At 44.1% G+C, this 25,401-nt stretch overlaps 1 protein-coding gene across 1 annotated transcript in view; it reads right to left on the bottom strand.

Annotated features, from left to right (window-relative positions):
- Positions 1–383: 383 nt before the first annotated feature.
- Scgn (secretagogin, EF-hand calcium binding protein) overlaps positions 384–25,401 on the bottom strand; it is a 36,883-nt gene continuing 11,865 nt past the window's right edge. Inside the window, exons 5-11 of the mRNA XM_051143250.1 lie at positions 22,227–22,283; positions 21,309–21,386; positions 12,661–12,716; positions 8,073–8,118; positions 7,403–7,462; positions 5,522–5,590; positions 384–684 (exon numbers count right to left, since the gene is read on the bottom strand). Of these exons, the coding sequence (XP_050999207.1) occupies positions 556–684; positions 5,522–5,590; positions 7,403–7,462; positions 8,073–8,118; positions 12,661–12,716; positions 21,309–21,386; positions 22,227–22,283 (495 nt within the window). The 3' untranslated portion in view covers positions 384–555. The remainder of the gene's footprint in view (positions 685–5,521; positions 5,591–7,402; positions 7,463–8,072; positions 8,119–12,660; positions 12,717–21,308; positions 21,387–22,226; positions 22,284–25,401) is intronic.

The following is a 25,401-nucleotide window of genomic DNA, read 5'->3' on the forward strand; positions in this document are numbered from 1 at the left end:
AGAAGAAAAAAAAAATGCCTTGGGGCTGCTGCTAGCTGGATGCAGCCAGAAGCCTCCTCAGGATGATGCCCCTAAGCTCCCCTAAGTCTCTCCCCACAAAAAACCATCAATACATTATAAAGCTTACAACTCAAACACATCTTTATTCTTGACTACAGAATTACCTCATGAAGATAAATTTGTAGAAGTGACAGCATGGCACAGGTGACACTCTTAACTGAGCAGAAAGATCAAGGACAAACAGGAGATGGTAGATTGGGCTATCCCTAGCCACCGGGTGATAGGGAAGGGTGAACAGAGGAGGACCAGCAGGTAAACTGAACCTCTGGAGGAGATAGGCCAAGGTCAAGGAGAGAACACAGAAGACGTGGTATGGGGGCTTCCCCTGGGACAGGATCTTGGCTGCCTCTGGAGGTAGTACCCTAGGGCCCCTCCCTCTACCCAAGAGTGCCACACCATCAGTGAGAGTGTTTGTTGACCCCCAAGAGCAAAGCACAAACACACTTCTCACAGCAAGAACACAGCCACATAAGCAGAGGGCAGAGCAGTTGCAGATCAGGGGTTCATTTTCAGTCCCAGACACAGTGCCAGCTCAGACTTCTGGATCTTTCCATCCTTGTTCACATCACAATGGTGAAGCAGAATCTCCCGGAACTTATCAAGATCCACACCGCTGATGCTGGGCTGAGGACGAGAGAGGGCATGGCTGTTCAGAAGGTCGGTGACAGTTCCAGGGACAGCCTCTGCCTCCTTACCCCACCTAGGTCCCTAATGTTTGCTGGCAGTGGCTTGATTTCTCAGCCTGTCTGTCCATTCAGGCAAGGTAAACAAATAAGTGTTTCAAAGGTCTTATTTCCACATTGCTTCCAAGGACTATTGGAGAAAGCCTGTCTTGTTAGCAACTTAATTAAAGACATTTTGGCCCAAAAGCAGGGAGCTGTGACAGAAATCTTTGTTGTTTATGCTGATGAGGGAAGATGTTTATCATTGTCAATGGGATATTTAAATAGACTTCATACACAATGAAAATCCAGTTTCTATGCTATATATCAAAGTAGTAACTGAGGGTTTAGTCCAGGCATACTTCCAGACTAAGGAGGCACAGCAATGCCTGCACCTTCAGGGAAGCATTCGAAGCTTCCAGGCTGCACAGGCCACAGTGCTAAAATGACTCCCATCAGACACTCCCTCTCATCCTCACAACTGCCCAGAAGGGAAATGGAGACAGCCTTTGCCCAGACTAGGAAAGCAGCTCAAGAGAAGTCAGCCTTCTTCTAGTGGGGAGAACTGATGTCTTTCTGCCAGGTCTCCTGGCTGATGGGGCCTTAGTTCTACCACCTCACACTGCTCTAGAGAAAGCTGGGGAAGGGGTGGGATCTAAACTGCAAAGCTGACATCCAAAGAGAAGAAAATCAGTGACTCCGAGTTCCATCCTTCTTGATTACTTGAGTGGTTTTAAGAGTGAACAAGGCAGCTTCCCTCGGGAGACTTCTGAGCCCCGGGGAAGCACATCCCATCCCTCTAGCCCTGCCCTGCGCTTGCTTTCTTTACTTCCAAAGAAACCTCTAAAGAACATCTTCAGTAGGGGGTAAAACCTTCCACTCTCAAACTAGAGAGTCACAACCCAGAGGGGCTAATCAACACTCCATCAGGAAGAATGACGGACGCTGCACATGTTCCTGACTGTGTTGAGAAAAGAGCAGGAGAAGTTGAAGGAGCACCAGCCTGGACGAGGGTCAAGAGGGGCTGCCAACCTCTCACACCTCTCTGGAAAGCATTCTAAATCATCAGACTGCAAGGGTGAGACGAAAAACGAATTCTTTCCGGGTTCCTTTCATTGTGCTCAAAAAGTCTATTTTTCTTCTGTCTTAGTACTAGGAGTGTGTGTGTGTGTGTGTGTGTGTGTGTGTGTGTGTGTGTGTGTGTGTGCGCCTCAAAGAAATGTGGGCTGGCAGTCTACAGCAAGCTGCACAGGAAGTGCCATAAAGAACTTGCCTGTCGTAAGTATACAAAGTGGAGATGTCTAGTTTTCAGCATATTTAATAACTCTCTGCCATAGCTTTTCTCCAATAATTGACACCCAGCTCCAGGACCCTTATGGCAAGTGTTAGAGAAGACTCAAGTGGTGGACATTCATATCTGCATATCAACTGTTTGACAGAGTCCTTACCTAATTCAAATTACTCTAACCTTTTTTTTTCCTAATAGAAGAATAATATATTTTTGTTTTAGAATAATTATTTCTTTCAAGTAAAAGTAAGTGAGAAATATTTGAAGTATTTGGATGGTGGGAAGTAAGGTGGGAGGGAGGCTATGAGAGAAGCCCCGCTGTGTCATCTAAGTGATGTTTTTAATACTGGCCATTTCCCCATGAGTTAGGAAAGCTATCACTACTTAAAAATCCCTGGATCGCTGAACGCAAACACAGAAGTCATAGGGCCTCCACCTTTAAGACTGACTTAATAGCACCAGAGTGCTTTAGATTCCTGGTCCAGGGCCCTACAAACATCAGCTCAGACCTTCAGAACAAACACAGGAGGTTACATCAGTTTCATACTTAATTACATGTGGACAAACTACAACCCAGAGAGACCAGCCTACTAATGTACCTACTGTCACTCACACGTCTTAGAGTTGAGTCAGAATGCCGACTCAAGCAGGCAGGCCAGCGTCGTATCTATAAGCTTTCATTTTTAAAGTAGACCTTCTTTCTCATCTACCTCAAAGGACCACCTGAGACCAGCCTGGAACAACTGCTTGGAAGCTACTGCTCTGCCTCTCATGAGCCTTGGGAATTCAGTTATTTGGAGACTGACGCCCTGACACTCGTGCTTGCTTGTGGCAGTGGATTTATGATAGGAGTTACCCTGTGCCTCAGTGTCTTCTTCAGGCTTTCATCACACCCCATCCCTTTTGCACTCCAACTCCCCTGAAACTATGATAGCCCATCAGCCAGCATGCCCAAGTCTCTGTATGTGCTCTGAACATCATAGGCCTGGGCTATATATGGAACTCAAGGTCAACTTAGCCAACTTAATGAGACTCTGCTTCAGAATATAAATAAAACAGGCTTGGACTTTAGGTCAGTGCCAAAGTGCTTGCCTAAAACAGGTGACTTTCAGCCTTCACTCCCCAGTGTGGCAAGGAAAATAAAAGACAAGCAGGAGAGGAAGCTGAGGCCTGTAGATGCTAACTGATAGCCTTGCCAGCCAGGTGAACCAGGCAGCCTAGAACTGGAATCCGTAGCCTATATTCTCCTTGCCTTTTAAATTGTGCTTTGTTTTATTTTTGATAATTTTAATAACTCTTCAGGATTTATTTAGTTTTGTTTGTGAGTATAAGTGTGTTGTGAGTGTGTATTTGTGTGGTATATGTGTTTGTGGTGTGTGTATACATGTGCACAGTGCCCAAAGAGGACAGAAGAGGGTATCAGATCTCCTGGAGCTGAAGTTACAGGTGATTGGGTGCTTGTGAGCTATCCAGTGTAGATGCTGGAAACCACATCCCATTTCTCTGAAAGAGTGAAAAGCTGTCTCTCTGGCTCTTAAATATTTTTATATGCAAAGATAATTTAAAATGATAAAAGGAAGCCAACACTTTAAAACTATGGTAAGTCAGTTGCCCTTGGACACAGCCATCTGTCTTCCAGGCTTTCTTGCACGCCTTTGGCACACTAATACTTCAGACAAGATTATCCTCTGTGACATGGCCATCCACTGAGCTGAAGGTCCCTTTTTGGGAAACTCCTTCCTATATGTTTATAATTTTCCAGCTCAGAACTGTACCTGACTGATGACAGCCTATTTGTTCTAGGGCCCTAACAATGACTGCTCCTTTAAGGGAGTCACATTGTCTTCAGCAACTGTGGTAGCTGTCTACGGCATCCCTAGTTACCACCCATCCTTTGGAAGCAAAGCAGGTCTCACTGGACACCTCTTATGGGTGACAGGACAGGCAACAGAAGGCTTGAGAAACGCGTCCACTGACAGCAAGCTCATAAATAGCTGGTCTGGGATGGCACTGCAGTGCACTGCCCATCAGCAGAAAAACTTCCAAGCAAAGAAAGGAGGAAGAGAAGAGCAGGTGGCAGGTGATGTGGGAGAAGAAGACTCAGACACTGAGTGTCTGGAGAGGGGTCCCATGTTCTGCACAGGAGAGGGTCTCAGAGTAGCGCTAGTTGGGTTTCCACATGTGGCGCTCATCCATGAGAGGAATACCAGAGAAATCTCTCTGCCTGATTATGGAAGCCCCAGGCCTGCACTTAGTGAAGACCCTGGTTCTGTGACACAGAAGAAATCAGGCAGTCTCCTCTCCCATTCAGTCCATCAGAGCAAGCCAAAACTACACTTGGCTCAATCCATCTGCCATGAAGCTTCAATATCCCAAAGATGACATTTTTGTTTCTATTAAGCTGTTGATGTGCCAGTGATTCTGAGTGGACATCAGACAGAATTGTGCCTGTGTCTGCTCAGCCACAGGATGCCAACTTCCTGGAGATCTATGCAAAAAAATTATATCTGGAGCTTTCCCTGTTGCAAGGTTTTCTAGTTTTAATCATATATGCAAATAATTCTGAGACTTAGAGTAACTACTAACAGTTACTCTAATTTGTTGCTGTCTGGGACAACCAAGATTCAATCATTGTACATCTAATAATGTACTTTAAAGTAATCCTTAAGTACAAAGACTAAATCCATGGCCTGCACTGCTCCCTGGAGAAACAGAAGCTGGAATTGTCTGTATAAGGAGATTATAAACCAGTACAGAGAATAAAGTTCACAAGAAGGAGCTTGCATTTTTAGAAACATCGTCAACCCTACAGGAAATGGTCACATGCTAAAATAAAACCTGAATTGTCTCAGCCCAAGCCCCAGAGATGCCATAACAGTAAGGATCCATCCTGGGCTAGATGTTAAAAAAAAAAAAAACTGATTTTAAAAAAAGTGTAATATGAAATTAAATTTAAAATTGTAGTTATCATAACAATCAAATCTGAGAGAGGCAAGTAGATGGAGGAAAAAGACTTTGAGCAATTGAAAAATAAAAAAGTAAAACACACAGTAATGCTGGGCTATTTGGGTAAAGTAAATGCCTTCAAAAGAATGACTTCTAGGGCTGGTGAGTTGGCTCAGTGCCTGAGAACACTGGCTGCTCTTCCAGAGGTCTTGAGTTCAATTCCCAACAACCACATGGTGGCTCACAACCATCTATAAAGGGATCTGACGCCCCCTTCTGGCATGCAAGTGTACATTCAGACAGAGCACTCATACATTAAAAAGAAATTCAAAAGTAAAAGGCACTTCGATGTTAATTATGTGTTATTTAGCTCATGTGGTCTTAAGGAAGAAAACGAGATTGGTTGAGTTGCTCAAAATCTCAGTGGTTATGAGAGAGGAACTGTCTCCAGACCTTTCTCTCTAGCAGTAATCTTCAGCCTCACTCATTCCCAGAAATAATGCAATTTATCACAATGTCAACTGCAATGCATCATGGGATAACTCTCCCAGCCCCATGAACTCACCTGGACCAGCTCCATCATGTCTTTGACAAATCCATCCACTTCTGGGCCTTCCAGGGCTCCAGTTTTACTCTGAAAGATGAAAAGATCCGATCATTCAAATATTCTCCTCTTAATTTGAAAAGCCAGAGAACAAATTTGACAAGTCGACCAGTCAGTGTTCATTTGTAACTGCCAACCGATTTAGAAACTGAGAGCTCCACTTTTTATCTTCACAGGAGATGAGTGCCCTGCGTGAACTACGACAATCCCTCATCAGCAGCTTCCTGGCCCCAAACAAGGAGCGTGGCTCTGAGCTCCTCAGCAAACAGTGCTGACAGACATCTGCTTCCCTCATGCTGGCTTCTGTCCAGGTGAGTCTTAAGTGCACACCAATCCCCCTTAGAAGGACAGGTTGAACATCTAACATGTTTGCTTTATGACTGTACAATCATTATGCCTAAAAGTGTGAGCTTTAGATAGAAGGAGGCTACATTGAAATAATATATGAAATTTAATTGTTTTCTTCTGTATATAAGATGGCTTCTTCCTGCTCATTCTGTAATCTATGTAAACTTGAAAGTAAAATGAAGCATAGATATTCAAACATGTCTATTTTTTCCTAAAGTGCCTGATATAATAATACCTCACAACGTTGATGTTGATTTTTATTATATGTGCGTAGATGTTTTTCCTGACCACCTCTGTGTACCATTTGTGTGCCTTGTGCCCTTGGTGGCTGGAAGAGGGTATCAGATCACCTAGAACTGGAGTTGCAGACAGTTGTGATAATTCCCATATGGGCGCTGGGAATTGAACATGGGTCCTCCAGAAGAGCAACTACTGTGGTTAACCACCAAGCCATCACTCTACCCTCACCCTACTTCTTAATTTTTAAGACAAGGTCTCACTCTAATCCACCCATCTTGAACTCACAGCAAATCCCTCTACCTCGCTTCCTGAGTTCTAAGATTACAGGCATGAGCCAGCAGCCCTGGATCCCATCTGTTCTCTTCATGTTTTCTTTACCCTCAACCTTTAACACTTTATTTGGAAACTTTGCTTCCTTCACTGGTTTTACTAGCAGGTCGTGCTGCATGCTGAATTATTCTGTAAAAGCTGAATGCAGCTCACTTAGCTCTGAAAGCCCCATCAGGTCCATTCTGATCCTACTCAACCTAGTTTTCCAGATAAGGGGGTGAAAGGCAGGGAGAATAAACAAGTTGAGGTACCTACCCTAGGTCACATGCCTGACAAGCCCAGATGGAAATCTGCACAACAATCACAAAGTGCAGCCTTGCCTTGCCCGGGCACAGTGTGGTTTAGCACACAGCCCTGGTATTCAGGGACGTTAATCTCATGGAAAAGGTTTTTAGAACCTTTCCCAACTCCTTGATAATTTTCCCTTCTTTGCACATTAACTCACTTTGATTTCTAGAAATTCAGCCCTGTGCCATTAGCTGTTCTAGAACCTGGAGAATAGCTGTACATTTGCCCTACAGGAGAAGCCGTTGTACATCAGGCGGGGATGACTTTGCCTCCATCCTCTGGTTGGATGGGGAGGATTTTTCTCTTTCTTTCTTTCTTTCTTTCTTTCTTTCTTTCTTTCTTTCTTTCTTTCTTTCTTTTAGCTCACACAATAAATGGGTGCCTTGTCTTAGAAGGAGAATCTTTCTCGTAGATTTATGAGCCAAAAAAAAGCATTACAAATCCATCTCTGCTCAATTGTCAATCAGCTTAGCCCATTCTTTATTTAATCATCTGACGTTATATAGAGAAGTTCGAGGCACTTTGACCTGACAACACACACCGGACACTGCAACTTGCATCCCAGTAGGGTGTTACCACCAGGAACAAAACGAGCTTTCTATCTAAAGAAGGCATCACAGCATGAAGAACACTTACAACATCATAATGGGCAAAGATTTTCTCAAAGTCCCTCTTCCTTTCCTCGGCGGAAGAAGCCTGGGTGTGAAGAAAACATTGTGTCAGTCCAGCAATGCATAGCCACTGGCGGAAAACTTCCCGGATGTTGGGCAACCCATCTAAGCTTTGACTCAATGACCCTTAAAGGGCCTTGATTCAACTTTAAACATTGTCAGCCTCTAAAGAGTTAAGAGACAAATGGATGTTGTCTGTTACAGTTTGAAAGGGAAAAATGTTTCCTACAGGTTCATGTGTTTGCAGCTGGCTGACAGCTGGTGGCACTGTTTTGGGAGGTTGTGGAACTGTTAGGGGGTGGGGCCTTGCTGGAGAAAGTAAGTCACCAAGTAGCAAGTCTTAAGGTTTTATAGCACAGCCCTACTTCCTACTGGGTCTCTGCTTCCTGATCTACCCAGATGTATGCAAGTTCCCATTTACACAGCTGCTCCTGCCACCAGGAACCTCCCCCAACACAGTGGCCATGATGAACTGTATCCTCTATAACTGTGAGCCAATATACGTCTTTTCTCCCTTGACATCAACCAGGTACTTGATCCTAGTGACACAAGAAAAATAACTAATTTACCTTCGTTTCTTCCCATCTTTCCAGACACACAGCAGAAACCCCATCAAGACAAATGTCACCACTTACATCCATTTTAAACTGAAGAAGGAAGTTTTCCTGAAGAGCCAGAATCCTGAATGGGAAAAAGAATAGAATCTACATGAGCCTCTGTAAGTTTTGCCATCACTCGGCAAACGCACAGCTCTAGGGAGAGGAAAAGGTTGACGGCTTCCACATCATCCTGAAGAACTCGACAGGGGCTTGAATTATGGGAATTTCTACATTATAACTTCTAGGAGAGTGGTGGGCAGACCTTCCTATAGATTAGCCTTCAATATACAAAGCTTCACAGGCCCTTCCTGGTGAGAAATCATGGACTATATGCTTCTGAAAATTTGCCCCACAAAAGCAACCAGGAAACTGGACAGAAGGATCAGAGCAACCTTTGCAGAACTCTGAAAATTCACTTAAAGCCTTTGCCAGTCTGGGCTGGGGGGTGGGGGGAGGGGAGGTTCTTATTCTGTAAAAACAGTGGAATTATCTCAGAGCGTTGTGAAGGTCTCTAAGTCCACTCTGGACATTGAGGCAAGAGGCTTTTGAGTTTGAAGCTACCTGGGTTTCAAAGACATCATTTCCAGGAACCAAAATAGAACTAAAACAAAACTTAGACAAACCAGCTGCATCTTGGCTAGCACAAGGAATGTTGCAGCATTTTAAGTTTTCTTATCTGTACACTGAGCCCCTGAGGAGAGACTGGGAATCATTGTTCTAGACATTTGAGGAAGCCTTTAGAGTTGGAATATGGATTAATGGTTGAGGACTAGCCTAAGGTAGGCAAGGTTAATCCTCGATGCCCAGCTCCCACTTCATCCACAAAAAGCAAAAAGCACCTCTCTCCAGTCATGAGTTGGCCATTGTGCTACCCAAGAAGAGACTTGAGTGGTTACATGTGATGAAGATGATAGACTGCATGGAACTAGCTCAGAAGCACCACCAGACAAATGAACAACAAAAGCATCGTCACCAACAAATGTGTCCTACATGGAAAACTAAACAGAGTCCTCCATCTGAAATGAGAGGACACCAGGCACAAACGAATCCACTGAAGAGTCGAAAGCACCAGCAGAGGTAAGTGCAAGAGCAAATGTAAAAGGCGAGGTGAAACAGCTCTGAGGTTCAGAGCATGGGCTGCCCTTGTAGAAGATCCAGTTTCAGTTTCCAGTTCGTGACAGATCCCAATCTTCTGGAACTCCAGCTTCTGCAGATCTCATGTCCTCTCCCAGCTTTCAAACGCACAAGACACGCAGGTGGTGCACAGACATACATGCAGCCAAAGCATGCACACATACACATTTCGGAAGAGTCAGCATGAACGTCATTTTTTAATATATATAATGCTTTAGCCTCATCAAGAAATTATTAAAAATGTGAACCCCAGGCACCTCACATACTGCCAGGTTCTCAGAAGACTGAGGCAGGAGGATTCCTTGAACGTAGTAGGACAAGCCATCCTGGACAACACAGCAATAATTTATCAAGCAAAGAAAGAAAGAAAAGATGGAAGGAAGGAAGGAAGGAAGGAAGGAAGGAGAAAAAGAGGAGAGAGAGAAAATAAATAGGTGTTGATAGGTACGTAACATATGATGATGTGATTTGGAGAAATTAAAAAACCATGGGGAATTGGAACTGCAGTTTGGAACTGTGAACAAGTACAAATTTACTGTCACATTAAAATTAAGCTGCTATTAATCCAATTTGTTAATGGTAAATTTAAAAAAAAACACTAAGAAAACAATACAAAATATGTAAATAATGAAAGAAACAATAAGAATATGAAATAGCCCCCCCCAAAAAATCTATTTAACATGAGCTAGAAAAGAACAACAGAAACAACAATAATGACACAGATGAAACACAGAAAAAATGCCAAAATCCTTACACTATCAGTAATCAGTAATGATATTAAACATGGTGGAGCCACAGCTTCATTAGAAGCAGAAATTAGCAAAATGTAAAGGAAGAAATGGACCACTGTTATTTTCAAGTGGAATAATCTTCAATAAAATCCAAAGAATCAAGCAAAAATCTATTCAAGCTAATAAACAAGACCAGCACAATTAAAGAGAAAACATCCACACAGAACATTCAGCTGCATTTCTGTCACTAGAAATGACAGAAGCGGAAGTGCGCGCCTGTAACCATAGCAACCTGGAGGCTGAGACAGGAGTAATATGAGTTTAAGGCCAGCCTGCCTGGACTACATAGAGAGACCCTGTTTCAAAAACAAAAAGAAATTAAGGAAGTGGGGGGGGGTGATTGAGGAGGGAGAAAAGGAAAGCAGGAAGGAAGGAAGGAAGGAAGGGAGGAGGGGAGGAAGGGAGGGAGAAGTGGGGGGGGGTGATTGAGGAGGGAGAAAAGGAAAGCAGGAAGGAAGGAAGGAAGGAAGGGAGGAGGGGAGGAAGGGAGGGAGGGAGGGAGGGAGGGATAGAGGCAGGAAGGGAGGGGAAAATAATGTTTAAATAAGAAATGTCTGTGCCCCCCCCCCAATGCCCGCCATGGCCTCCTGTGTTTGAACACTTGGTCCCAGATTAGTGGTGCTGTTTGAGATCTGTTATAGACCCTGTAGGAGATGCAGCCTTGCTAGAGGAAGCACACTATTGAAGGTGTATTTTGAGGATCTTGTAGCCTCACCACACTTCCTGTTCCCTCTCCCTGCTTCCTGTGTGTGATGAAAGTGTGACCAGACAGCTTTCTGTTCCAGCTGCCATGTTTCCTCAGCCATTAAAGACTCTATCTCTCTGGACACGTAAGCCTAAATAAACCCTTTCTTGAGCTGCTCTTGGTTGTGGTGTTCCATCACAGCAAGGAAAAAGAACTGAGATGAGATCCAAAGCGCCGTTCCATATGCAACGTCATCCAAAAGAATCTAATAGCTGGGAACAAGTTGAACAAGAATAGGCTCAGTTTATAGACTGAAAACTCCAAAATATCTTCCAAAGAAACTGCAGACCTGAAAAGATGGGAAGACCACAGTTGTTTGTAAACTTGAAGGCAATAGTGTCAGGATGGCATTTCCCAACTTGAACAGCAGATTCCGAACAAAATCCACAGAGTTCTGAGTTGCCTTTACGCAGAAACTGACTATCTGATCCTAAAGTTGATATCAAGATACGCAGATGGGCCCAGAGGCGGCAGAACAATCTTTAAAAAGACCAAGAACTGAGGACTCCACACATGTAAAAGTCACTACAAATCTGTAGCAACCGCGGCAGTATGGGGACTAGTGTTTCCATGTGGCATCGTCATGGAAAATTAAACATAGGGTTACCACATGAACCAAAATTCTACTTCCAAGAACATAACCAAGAGGAAGGCTCATCACACTCACGTGGAAGTACTGTTCATGGTATCTAAAAAGTAGAAATAGCTCAAGTATATGTCAACTGATGAGGGGAAAATATGGTCATTCCATATATATTTATATTTCACTGTGTGTGCAAGCACATATGTGTGTAACTGAAATTATAGTCTTATGTATGCTGGACACTTAGGCCTCCACCACTGAGGTACCTTCCCTGATTCCATTTATATGAGAGGCTGAGAACGGGCATCAGTCGGGGAACAATGAGGTCAAAAGCTGCTCTTGTCAGCCATATTACCCTGACTTCCGTGAACCTTTAGGACACTGACCTTTCTTCTGAAGAATGGCCCTCAAAGAAGCCCTTCTGACCTCTGCTTGGCAGTTGGGGGTGGGAATTCTGCCTCAAATGCTCAAGAAAACTATGTGAGGTAGCCGGAGCAGAAACAAGACTTTGAGGTTGAGGTCTCTTGACATTTGGATGAAGGTCCTGAGTGACTGCCCTTAAGAAACATTGAAATCCACACAGCCTTCCTAGTGTGTCTCTTCACAGACAGCCTCCAGGACCATGCTCTGAGCCTAGCATATGTACGTCTATGGGTTCAACGGCAACAAGAAGAGGGTGGAAGGCCACACAAGCAAGAGATACACAATATCTGAATGTTCCCACCAAGGTACCAATGTACATAGTGCTCCTACTCCCCTCCTCTCCTCCTTCCCTACTAGCCTTCAGGTACTAGAGAGGGTAGCCAGCCCTCAGAAGCCAACAGAGAGCTGGTTATACTAAAGTTCAATCAATTGTTACTGTTGTTCTGAATTATCAATTCAACATTCCCAAAGTCAGTGAATAGCTTCAAGATTCTTTCTTCCACCCATTTACTATTATTTTATCATCACCATCATCATCATCATCATCACCATCCTCATGATTGCTTTTGTTTGTTTTGTTAGATTTTTGGATTTGGAAAGGAATATTTTTACTTTGGTCCTTGAGTCCCAATATGGGACCATGAATGCCTGACCTCTGAGGATGAGGACAAAAAAAATCTGTCTATGACTTGTCCATAAAATCAAAAATAAATAAATAAACAAATAAATAAAAGCACTGTGCATTTAGGCAGTGTGGAGCTTCGATTATCTTCACAAAGGAATCTGTTACCCAAAGTGATTTTAAAGCACCGCAGTTGGTATAATAAGATGAACCTGGTTGCTTAGACTCCAGGCAAGAGTAGGTCTCGGATTTCTAAGGATGTGTGGGTTACCATCAGGCCCTTGGATAGGAACTTCTGAGTTTTCCACCATTTTTGTATCACTTACCTTGCCAAGTCGTTAAGATCCAAACGACCATCTTTATTTTTGTCAAAGATCTTCATCTGAAAGGCAGAAAGGAACTTGAATATGACAAATGCTCAAACTAGGGTTTTCTATAACAGGAACAAGATATGTAGCTGTGCTGTGGCAACACACTGAGGACTGGTCACTGTGACCTATCCCAACGAGAAACTGAGCTGCCAGTCACTTGGTAGCAAACACTCATTTCCCCTAGGTATGTGGGTTGCTCAACTCAGTTGGTGCCTTAAAAACTTTCAAGATCATCCGGCAGGTTTGGGGCATGTTTTTATTTGTTTGTTTGGCTTTTGTTGTTGTTGTTTGTTTATATAGGCATAAGATTATTGTGTAAATCAAATATTGATTTCAGTACCCCTCCCATATTTGTTGCAATCCTTGTTCTGAGATTCTACTCTCTCAATGTTGTGCAAACACTGCTCCCCAATTGTCCCCTGATATGCCAATGAAGAAGCTTACAGCCGATCGCTGAGCAGAGGAGAGAATAGAGCTGGATTTCCTGACAGCCAGGGGATGAAGAGTTAGAGAAGAAAGTAGGGGACTGAACCACATAAGAGGTCCAAGTGACAATAAGACAGGAGCTGGACCAGGGAACGCCACAAAGTGCAAGTATCTCTGGGATGTACATTGGGAGGAAACCAGATTAGCATAGAGGGTTAAGAATAAAGTAATAACTGCTCAGTTATTGTGTCGCGACACTTATTATTAAAACAAATATCAAAAAGTCTCAATTATTTCTGTGAAAGCCAGGTTAAGAGAGAAACAAACATAGTTTAATAAAAATAACTTTAACATGTTTGTTTATTTGGTTGTTGTTTTTTTTTTTGTTTTTTTTTTTCCAAGACCGGGTTTTTCTGTGTAGCCCTGGCTGTCCTGAAACTTTCTCTGTACACCAGGCTGGCTTCAAACTAACCAAGATCCACCTACCTCTGCCTCCCAAGAACTGGAATTAAAGGCATGCCCCAAACCTGCCGATAATCTTGAAAGTTTTTAAGGCACCAACTGAGTTGAGCAACCCACATACCTAGGGGAAATGAGTGTTTGCTACCAAGTGACTGGCAGCTCAGTTTCTCGTTGGGATAAGTCACAGTGACCAGTCCTCAGTGTGTTGCCACAGCACAGCTACATATCTTGTTCCTGTTATAGAAAACCCAAGGCTAGTTGGCAGTTCCACCCTCACAGCAGCTAATTTATGGTAACATTCCTGGTTTCCATGGCAGGAAGAAAATGGCAATTCATTTACAGATTGAAATTTCATCATTCCACAGCAAGCTAGTGACCACATCTAACTTCAGAGGAGTAGAAGAGTTGATCCCACAATGTACTTGGAAGCTGAATTTCTAGTAGGTGAAATAAGACTCTGCATAGTGATGGCGGCTTAAAGTCTGGTGTTTGACTTTGAGTCGGGGTTTTTATTTAAGTATTTTATATTAGCCTACGGCACTTCAGCAACCAAGCCTTGCCAGGCTCTTATAGAGGATGACTCATTGAGTACAGCAGAGGGCAAAAGACATCCAACATTGTCCAAAGATCCTATTTGCACTACTAGCCTGTACAAAGCTGAGACATTCTGTCCTAACCTCCGAACAGAAGACCACTGTGGATTTAGGCAATATGGCGGCGGCATGCTCCTTTACAAGTATAAGTTGGAATGTGATTTCACACTCTGGAGCTTCAGAGTCTCTGTGAACACATCATGTGAGGAGACTGCACAGGCAAAGGAAATGTGAGCTCACTCGAAAATACGTAAGTTTTAGATCATCTCTCCTGCAAATTCAGTTGATTTTTAGAATTTGAAATTAATTTAAAAGCCCATTCTCCTCGAACTTTGTCATTAAAATTTGCATGTTACAGAATCTACTGAAACAGGGTTATGCTAGTATGTGCCTATAATCAGCACTTAGGAGACTGAGGCAGAGGATTGGTGCAAGTTCAAGGCCAACATGGGCTACATAATAAGATTCTGTCTCATAAAGCAAAAACAGAGAAGTCACAGATGGTACAGTTGTGCCTTGGGACTTCTTACATGCCTATAATATCCTTTAAACATAAATACTATGTCCAGTCAGATAACGACATACTTTTTTTAGGGTGGCATGCACCTCATCTTTGTGATGTAATCACTATAGGGGGTTCTGTCTTAACAGAAAATAAGACTAGATTGCCTAAGCAAGTAGTAACCTCAGAAGGCAGCACTGAGGTGGGGAAGTTTGGCTTGGTCTCCATTGAGCCAGTGGAGGTAAGTTTATGAGGTGGGGCCCAGGGGATGTAGTTATCTCATTTGGAGGGATTGATGTAGGTCTTGTGTGACTCAGTTCCAAGAAGAGGGAGTTGTCATGGGAAGACTGAAGGTGGCCTTGGAATGTCCTGCTTCCCGTCTCACTCTGCTGTGTTTCACATACATTTTTCCTGCCATTGGGATACGCACCTGCCATGCCTCCCTCACCAGACCAAAGAGACAAGGGCTTGTCAACCCTAGATTCCCAGCCTCCCTAAGCTGTCAGCTAAATGAACCTCTTTTCTTTACATACTGCCGTGCGTCAAAGACTTTGTAATAGCAACACCTGGTAGTCAATAGGATTTGCTAATTAGATGTAGCTTGGCAGAGGAGGCATCAAGGCTAATTGCCTTCCTACATCAGTCAAGACCGAGCAAACCACCAGAGGACCACGTTTGTGAGACAAAGTCAGAAGTTCAACTTTGGACACGCTAAGTTTGAGATGCCTGTGTGCATGTGTGCCCGAGAAGTGCAGAAGAATGGTTTGAGTCAGAAACACAAGCTAAAGTTTGCAGGCATTAGCTTGCGTTTAAAACTGGTTAGCATCTTCTGCCTGTGGAGAGTAGACACAAAGAGAAAATACTCAGCAAATCAGTCCATTGAGGTCTCGGACTGGAATGACTTCAGGCCAGTCATAAGGCCAGATTAATCAAGAATTTTCTCTGTCTGTCAAAGTGTCAGAACTTCATTTGCTGTTTTGTAATAGAAACCACCAGAGTCACTAGCTTGCATTTAGCAAAATTAAATATCTCATGATAGAATCTTTAGATACACGGTCTCTCTTCCTTCCTGGGGCTGGTAGCATCCTTTCCTCCCTTCTTCCTCCAGAACATTAATTAGCAGCAATAAGAACAGGACAGGACACAGTGTGCAGGTTCTTGCCTCTCTCTTCTGATCAGTTGCTCACCCTCAGTTCATTTGTTAGCCGTGCTTCACACAGCTGTCAAAGGCAGCCATGCTCCTTAGGGTCACTTTGAGTTCATCTGATAGGCTGCAGCTCTCAAGTGAAGCATTTCATCCTACACCTCAGAAGAAAATCTCCAGTGCAGCTTTGCATTGATCGTGTTCATCACTCAATAAGAAGTCATTAAAGCATCAGAAATGTGATTTCGCTCACGGGGACTTGCTTAGAACTCAGGAGGTGCACAGCTTCCTCAACTTGGGGCTCCAGGTAAAGCTAGTATTGAAGGATGAATAGGGAACTTGGACTCTACTCCTCTTACTGGTTGATGCTTTGTGGTGGTGATAGTCACCCGAGAGCATCTGGTCCTTCCCTGCCCCCGCCCCCACCTCCACCCCACCCCTGTCTCTCTAGATTTCGCCAAGGCAGGGACCACTACTACATCTTCCTTCATAGCTCCTCCTCAAACATTCATCAGTGACAGAGCTCACATCTTTGCATGAACTATTAGATAGATCAAACTTAACTATAAGGGGAAACATTAGCAGAGTGGCATCCTTCAGTGGGAAAGGGCATCTTCTGAGACACATTAGGTCCGTATGGTCACTGAGGAGAGGAGCACATTCAACACCATGACTCCGAGACACCCCATTGCCATCCCCAAGGTCCTTGCCATTCAACAGGACACTGACTATTGGAAGAGACCACAGTGCTCAGATGAAGGTGACCTGGAGGGCCACCAACTTTTTCTAATGCTTGGGGGCTGGTGCAAATTGGAATTATCTGGAGACAAATAGACCTCCTGTGGGGATAGTAAGTCACCCATTCAATGGAAGGTAGGCACAGAGGACAGAGTAAGCTAAGATAATGATGTCACAAGGCCTTCCTCTGTGCATGGACTCAATGTGTCCTAACCAGCCCTATATCAACACTCTGCTCCCCTTCTTTGTCTCTCTCCTTAACATCTCATATGCCTCCCCATAGTGACATATCCCTGTCAACATTACTCCCCTGTCTACTGCAATTTGACTATGGGCATTATACACACAAAGTCCAAAGGGAAGACCAGAAGAGTCTCACTTTAAGGAAACAAACAATGTGACATGAATCCTGGTCCACCAGGACATGTCCTTAGCCCTCTCTCTTTCTAGCCTACCCCACCTTAGGCAGTCATCAGGGTTTAGAACCAGTACTCAGGATGCTTGAGACTCTTTCTGAAGTAAAAGACCCCAGCAAAAGCCATCAATAGTGGGGTTTGGCCCTACCAGGTGCCATGTCTTCCTGGCCATGGAACATTAAGTTTAAGGGAAAGGAAAAGTTTCAAATGCAGGACCATTCTTCGGAAAGCACCCTCCATATGAGTTGTGCAGGGCCTTGAGGAACCCAAGCGAGGGATGTAGGAGGGTCCCCAAGGGAGTCATTGCTTATTCTACCTTGGTTCAGTCATAGCCGGTTCTTAGGGAGCAACTGAAAATTCAGTTCAGTGTACATTAAGTAGCCTGATGAGTTGCCAGGCTCTTGTGAGGCCAGACCTTGGAGATAAGATACTGCTCTAGGCTATAAGGATGCGACATGATGGTTGTAGGCTATCAGGATGCTATGTGATGGTTTGCTTTCATTATCCACTTGATACAACTTAGAATCACTTGGGAAGAGTCACAGTGAGGAATATATTTGGGTTTGCCTGAGGCGTGTCTATAGGGCATTAAGTTAATTGATGTAGAAAAAGCCAGCCATGGTGGGTGGTACCATTCCCTAGGCAGGGGTCCCTAAGCTCTATAGGAATTGAGAAAGCAAGCTAAGCACAAACAATGAGTGAGCGTAGAAGCAGTCATTTCTCTCTGCCCTTGACTGTGGATGTGATGTGACTAGCACTTGACTAGCCCACAACGTAACCTGAAATTATCGGATGAAATAAGTCCCCTTCTCCACTAATTTTCTTTCTATGACTATGTCTTATCACAGCAACATAAATGAAACTAGGATACCCTCGGTTCTCTACCATGCTGGTGTTTCCGTCTCTACTTTCCCACTCATTCTCTGCCGTGCACTATAATTTATTATTTATTGCGTGTGTTGTTTGCTGCCAAGCTCTCCTTTCCTATTTTTCTCTCTGTTCAATCCCCAGTGACTAGACCCATGCCTGGGGCATGATAAGCACTTAACAAGTATTTGTGGGACGATGACTTAAGTGAATGGCTGTGATGTTAAGGTGGTGATGTGTGCGACAGGCTAGACAGAGAGTGGTACTGGGACTCACTGAGGAAGGAGGTTGTGAGGATTTCCTAGAGAAAGATAACTTCTAACTGAATATTGAAGGATGCACAAGGACCATAGGAAAACTAGAAAAAAGAACTAGCTGAGCTGTATTATGAAGCAGAAAGCAAAGACCAGAATTGTTATCTGGGTGTGGGCAGAAGCCCTCTGCTCAAGCAGTTTCAAGCTGCGCGCGGGGGGGGGGGGGGGGGGGAGCCAGAAAGCTGCTAGAGATTTAAAATGTAAATATATTCATTGTGTAGCTCTTGTTTTACAAATTAATTAAATCAAGATAACAACTGACAGGCTAACATTCTGTTCAACTGATGTTTAAAATACGTTCAAGGCCTCTTTGTCCGAGCCGCTCCCCACCCCTGTGGGAAGATGCAAACTAATTCCCTTTTGTGTTCATTCCTAACAGCAATTAACTGGTGCTTAGGTCAGTAGCTCCTCTGAGGCTCTTGAGCAGCGACAGCTGCTTCCTGCTCCTGGGTGATCCCTGCCCTCCTTTCAGTACTGAGCTTGTCTACTTGGGGGTGGGGAGGTTTCTCAATATCATCCTGCATTCAGTTAGAATAAATATGCATTGTAAGAAGCCAGAATGCGCGCTTGACATCCTGTCCTGGGATTGGGTTCTCTCTTAGGCATCATCTTTCCTTACCTATGTAAGGGCAAAACTAATGCCATATTTTATATGTAATGTATATTCTACAATTAATGCTGTGGTCCGTGAGAAGTTGTCCTCCAGGTGACTTCACTACTTCCTGCATTCTGGGAAAGACCACACACTGCCATAAACAGGGCCTGCTAGCACTGTCCAGAAACTCCACTAGAACAATTAGATACAATTAACACCCAGCTTCCCTGGAGATTCAGCCTCCTGGACCCAACCTGCTGGAAGGTCTACATTCCTGAGACTCATGACCCCGCTCCCACTTATGGTTTTTTTCCCCACTTCCCTGTGACCCCCACCCCCAATTACAGTTTTTCCTTATAAACCCTTGAAGCTCCAGTATCACTCTCCTATCCTGCTCCATCAGGAAGGATTGTGGTCCGAAGCTCTGAGCCCTTAATACAGGACCCTGTGTAGATTGCATCGGTATCGAGTCCTGGTGGTCTTTTGGAGGGGGTCTCCCGATATGGGTAATCTCGGCATAACACCTACAGGTCATCACGGTCCAGACAGCTTTCATTTTTCCCTGGGAAGACTTGCCCAGGGCCAGCACTCAGAGCGGCCAGAGTCCAGAGTGAGCTTCTGAAGGAGTCTGGGGCCCACAGCCAGGAAACTTAGCTTTCCGGTGCCTTCGGCTGAGAAACTTAGCTCTTCCTGATTGGCTAATCTTTAAAAGGAGTTTCAGTACTTGAGCAACCCAACTACAAGTTTATATCTGGGGCTGGGGAGATAGATGAGTGGGTGAAGGGCTTCGGCAAGCACAGGACCAGAGTTTAACCTCTAGAGCCTACATTTTAAAATACAGGGATGGTAGCATGTGTGTACCCCAGCACTGGGAAAACAAACTTGAGGATCACTTGTCAATCAGCTTAGCCAGCTAACCAATAAACCCCAGGTCAGTAAGGAGCCCCATTTTTTATGGGATGGTGCCCTAGGGATGACACCTGAGGCTGACCTCATGCCTCCCCATGCATACGCTTACCCCACTCCGCCCCCCGACACACACACACAAACATGTGTGCCAATGCAACAACCTACATTTTAACTAAACCTCATTGTTCTCAGTGGATATGCTGCAACCTCTCATAAGTTCTGCTCAAGCGTTCTCTGTTTCTAAATGTGACAGACATTGTTTTTTAAGTGATGTAAATACAGTACTTGTGTATGAAATTCTGAACATTAAATTAAAAATATAGAATACATGTGACACTCATACAGTACACAACTAAGACTGTGGCTGTAAGTCACGTGCTTACTCATTAAGAGATCTGCAGATGTGATGAGAATAAAGCAGAGCCCAGAGATGTTCGGAGCCAGCCAGGGGTCATTCAAGGTTAAAAGAGTCTACTGGCTATGGAAAAATACTGATGCCCCATTCCAAAGCTGACTTCCTCCTTTCAGCCTCTGCAGATGTTTAACAGGTTAGCTGACTTCCTCCTTTCAGCTCCTGCAGAGGTTTAGCAGGTTAGCTGACTTCCTCCTTTCAGCTTCTGCAGATGTTGTTTAGCAGGTTAGCTCGGGACTTCCCGAGAGATAGTTAGCTAAGATAAGATAGAAACTGTTCCCCTGACCTGATGGTATTATCTGGAGATATTCTTGGGCCCCTCTTACTGCTTAGTTCTTGCCTCCACCCCATATAAGCTTTTGCTTTTGATTCAATAAACGGACCTTGATAGAAACGCTACTTCGTCATGCCTCTTTCTTTGTCGTCCCATCATTTCAGGTATGGCTCCCCTCACGACCCCGTAATTACTGGTCCTGCTGGACGGGACACAGAGACAGGCAGAGACCGGCACAGCAACAAATGCGATTCAGCCCCAAGCTGTTAGAGCAATGAATGAACACCGAAGCAGAGGTCACCAGGCACAGCTTTTTCTACCTAACAATTTTCCAAGGAGCTTGACACTGAAATCATTTCATGATCATTTGGGTCAAGAACGCTGTAGAAGGGGTATGAAATAGTGCCATGCGCTGCACTAAGAGCAAATGAGTATAGGGCAGCTGGGCTCTCCTTGGACTGCAGAGTTCTTTGCACGCACCCACCTGTGTCTGTGAAAGCACCAGGCTTTGCTGGAACTACCTAGGCATGAGTTTATCACTTTCCCAGGTCACGGCTACGAAAAACATGAGCGTTCCCATCTGAGTTTCCTCTGCTTGAGGCCTACAAACTCAGTGAGTAGAATTATGAAGGTAGTGAAAGGCCTTGTCCACCTGTTGGGCCAAGACAGTATAAGTCCATGCTTACTTGTTTCTGTGTGACTTTAATGGCTATTGCGTTCACTAGCAAGATGCTTAAAAATCCTAGTGTTTTCTGAGCATTCCTGGTCTCTCCAAAGACAGCTAAGCAGCTCTTTCTCTCAAAGGCATGCAATATTTCCAAGAAAGAGGCTACAACGGCTCAGTTTTAACCCCCGCCCCTCCGCTCCAGAGCAAGGCTCTTCCGGCAAGCATTTCCTAGGGAACCCAGGAGGCACAGGCAGGCTCCCCCATAGGGCCCACACTCCACTCACCATGGTGCTGGTGTACTTGTCCAGTTCAGCCTCGGAAATGGCCCTTTTGTGATGGAGGAAAAGGTCCCGGAGGAAGCTCTGTGACACCAAGAGTGACATTGAACACAGCGAGCAAATAAGACACAAATTTGTCCAAGGTCTTTTTCTACTGGGGTGGGGATTGTAATTTGTTTCATGGGGGAAGTAAAATATTAAATAAGGATTAAGTGTGAGTGTGGAGGCTGCCAGAAGGATGCTCTTGGAAGCTAGAGGGAAACTCCGAGGACAAAACATACCATGAACGCTTCATTCGCTTCTTTCCCAAAGACAGCAGCAAGAAAAGCACTTTCTAAACCTTTATTTATGGGTTTTTAAACTTTTATTTATTTATTTTAAAAAGATTTATTTATTTATCATGCATCCAGTACTCTGCCTGCATGTACACCTGCAGGCCAGAAGAGGGCGTCAGATCTCATTATAGATGGTTTTGAGCCACCGTGTGGTTGCTGGGAACTGAACTCAGGACCTCTGGAAGATCGGACAGTGCTCTTTAACCTCTGAGCCATCTCTCTAGCCCCAATTAACTTTTATTTATTATTGTGCTGTGTGTGTGTGTGCGCGCGCGCGCGCGCGCACGCGCATGCGTATAGCATGTGGGGGGATGTGCAACTATATGTGGAAGACAGAGGCAACTTTGTAGAATTGATTCTCTCCTTCACCTTCATGTGGTTGCAAGGACTGAGCTCAGCACAGTAGGCTTATGACATCACTGGCTGAGCCACCTTGCCAGCTTACTTCTAAATCTTTACATAAATATGCACTTTTGAAATAAAAACCCAAAGCCGCATGCATGTCTTGGGCCCACAGATAGATATATATCCCCCTCAAAAGATGACCAAACCAAGCCTTCTCCCCATGTGACTTCCCACTGGTACTCACGCAAAGCTCGGCAGCTGATATGAAGCCGCTGCTGTCCGCATCGTATTTGCGCCATATCTGAAACACACAAGAACCACTCATCTCAAGTCTCAGCTACCTGACTTCTTGTTATCTGACAAGAAGCGGCTTACCAGAGGGTTTGTTTCAGGAGAACACAGTCCCTCGTGGTGGAGAAAGTTTGGTTGTGAGAGCTCAAAGCAGCTGATCACTTACACCCACAGTCAGGAGGCAAAGTGGACAAAACGTAGGGCTATGAAACCTCCAGGTCCTCTTCTGCTAGTCAGGCTCTCCTCCTGCACAGTGTTGCCAGCAGAGACCAGGTGCTCAAACATTCTAATCTGAGGAGGACTTCTCACACTTAAAGCTGAACGCCGAGCATCCTCATTATTCTGGGGCTGACTTACACTGGGTTCCGGTGACTCAGCCTCTGAAAATGGTCCCTAACTGCAAGCAAATAGACATTTTCCATGGAGTTCAAGGCTGGCTATACAGTAATTGTTTACGTAGAAGTCATCAGAGATGGAGACACATCACTGCGATCTCCCAGAGCCTCCATTGGAAAACTCAAAACAGAATCCTAAGACGAGAGACTTCTATTAAGGATAATGCAGAAAGCAGAAATATCTTTTTTGCATTAAAGATAAAAAAAAAATTTTTTTAAAGCAAGACACTATGCGAATACTGCTTTAAATAGATAGAGAGCTGAGCTGCCAAGAATGTGAGAGAAGTTCTTTTAAAACCCCACAAAACAAAGAAACAAGCCAAATGTGTCCTAGGCATTTCTGCTGAGGAAGACACACGGGACTCAGAACTGTACTGCCGAGAGGCAAATCTGAGACAGCATGAAATAGACAGTGTGGTTGTTACCTGTTTACAGTCAAAACTCTACAGAGTAATATCTTGGTGAAATGATGAGCTTTGTGGGGAATAAAGACGCTAAGAGCAAGATAAAGTTTCTCATGTAACTCAACACTGCCCTAAGTATAAGACCAACCTGTGCCGCACAGCATCAACCCACTAAAATAAAAACAAAGGAAGCAATTGGTTCTGATGGTGCATGTTTATAATCCCAGAACTTTGGAGAATAAGGAACAGGGATTACAAATTCAAGGTCAATGTGGGCTACCAAGAGACCCTGTCTCAAAAAAAATCTAAAATTTCACAATGGTAAGCCATCTGTGGTGGTTTTAATAGGTATGGCTCCCATAGATTCATGTGTTGGAAAGTTTGGCCATAGGGGTGGCACCGTTAGGAGGTGTGGCCTTGTTAGAGGAAGTGTGTCACTGTGCTCAAGCTATACCCATTGTTGGACACAGTCTTAGTCTGTCGGTTTTGGATTGAGATGTAGAATTCTTGACTCCTCCAACCCCATCTCTGCCTGCATGCTGCTGTGCTTCCCGCCATGCTGATAGTGGACTAAACCTCTGAGACTGTAAGCCAGCCCCAATTAAATGTTTTCCTCTCTAAGAGTTGCATGAACCATGATGTCGTGGTGTCTCCCAGCAATGGAAACCCTAAGACACCATCCCTCCTGATGGTTAAGGCCAGCAGTGATGCTCAGAAGATCTAACTGCATACTGAACTTCAAGACAATGGCTGAACATCTATGAGTGACACTGCAGATTGTCACTTTTAACTTGTTTTAACTATTACTTTGACCACCTCTGATTATTCCGTGGACGCACATGATGAAAAGCATCATGAAGTTTTTTGGGGTTTGGTTTTGCTTTGCTTTTTAGTAGATAAAATCGCCCCTTTATTATACTCTGGGTGTCTGTTATCAAGCGTGGTTGTTAGTCTGCATCGCCAGCGTTGCTAGTTTAGAACCCCTGAGGAGATACACTTATCCTGTATCTGAGAGTCTTTCCAGACAGGCTTAACTTGCAAAGGGAGAGGGACCATGGGTGTGAGCAGGACCATCTCATCTGCAGGGCCCCAGCGAGACAAAAGCCTGCTGAGCACTCACATACATCTTCCTGTGCCTCCTGACGACACACACAATGCCATCAGCTGCCTCTCACCCCCACCACCGTGCCTTCCCTCACTATGACAGCCTGTACTGTCGGTGTAAGCCAAAACAAGCCTTTCCCTAATTTGCTTTTGTTGGAGATTTTTTTTGTCATCAGGAGAATAGCAAATACAAGAACTTCCAGGGCCTTAATTTCTAAACACCATCAGACTGTAGACCCTGCAGGGGTAATGCCAGACACTGGTCCTGATACTAATAAAGAGAACTAGCCCAAAATGTCACTTCTGTAGGTCTGTGTCATCTATGATAGATTTATCCAGGCTTACAAAATCGATGTATTAAATGTGATTTATCTTCTAAATTTTATATGTAAATATATCTCAGTGGTGAAAATGTCAAGCAATTTTAAGAAGCGCTGATTTCTACAATGCTTGTCTCCAAGTTGTCTCCATTTAATGGTCTTATAATAGCATTGCCTCTGAGCCACTGGAGATTTTAAGTGACTATTCAGTAAGCCTATTTTTAATAATACAAAATAAAAAGCTGCCCAGACAACTAGAAGTATATCATCAACAAATTCTAAGAAAGGTTACATCCTATGAAATGGGAGAGACACAAAGGACATTTAAGATACAGAAAGGAAAAAATAAAAAATAAAAAGACCACGGAGACGGTTCAGTGGGCCAAGTGCTTGCTGTGTTCAGACCTGCTGAGTTCAGATCTGTAGCACCTGTGTGAAAAAAACTGCATGTGACGTCATGCACTAGTAACCCCACCTCTGAGAGGTGGAGACAGGAAGATCCTGGAGCTCCTAGCTGTGAGCTCCATGCTCAATAAGTATCTCATTGCAAAAGTACATAAGTCGACAAATAGATAAAAGGAAAGTTGATAGATGATAGATAGATAGATAGATAGATAGATAGATAGATAGATAAAAATAGATGAGGTAGATAGCACTCAACATTTTCATCAAGAAAGAGGATGAGGGCTGCAGAGATGGCTCAGAGGTTAAGAGCACTATCTGCTCTTCCAGAGGTCCTGAGTTCAATTCCCAGCAATCACATGGTGACTCATAACCATCTATAATGAGATCTGGTGCCCTCTTCTGGTCTGCAGGTGCACATGCAGACACAACATTGTATATATAAGTAATTCTTTAGAAAGAGAGGGAGAGAGAAAGAAAGAAGATGATACTTGAGGAAGATA

This window comes from Acomys russatus, chromosome 3 (assembly GCF_903995435.1).
Source record: "Acomys russatus chromosome 3, mAcoRus1.1, whole genome shotgun sequence".
Classification (NCBI taxonomy): Eukaryota; Metazoa; Chordata; class Mammalia; order Rodentia; family Muridae; genus Acomys; species Acomys russatus.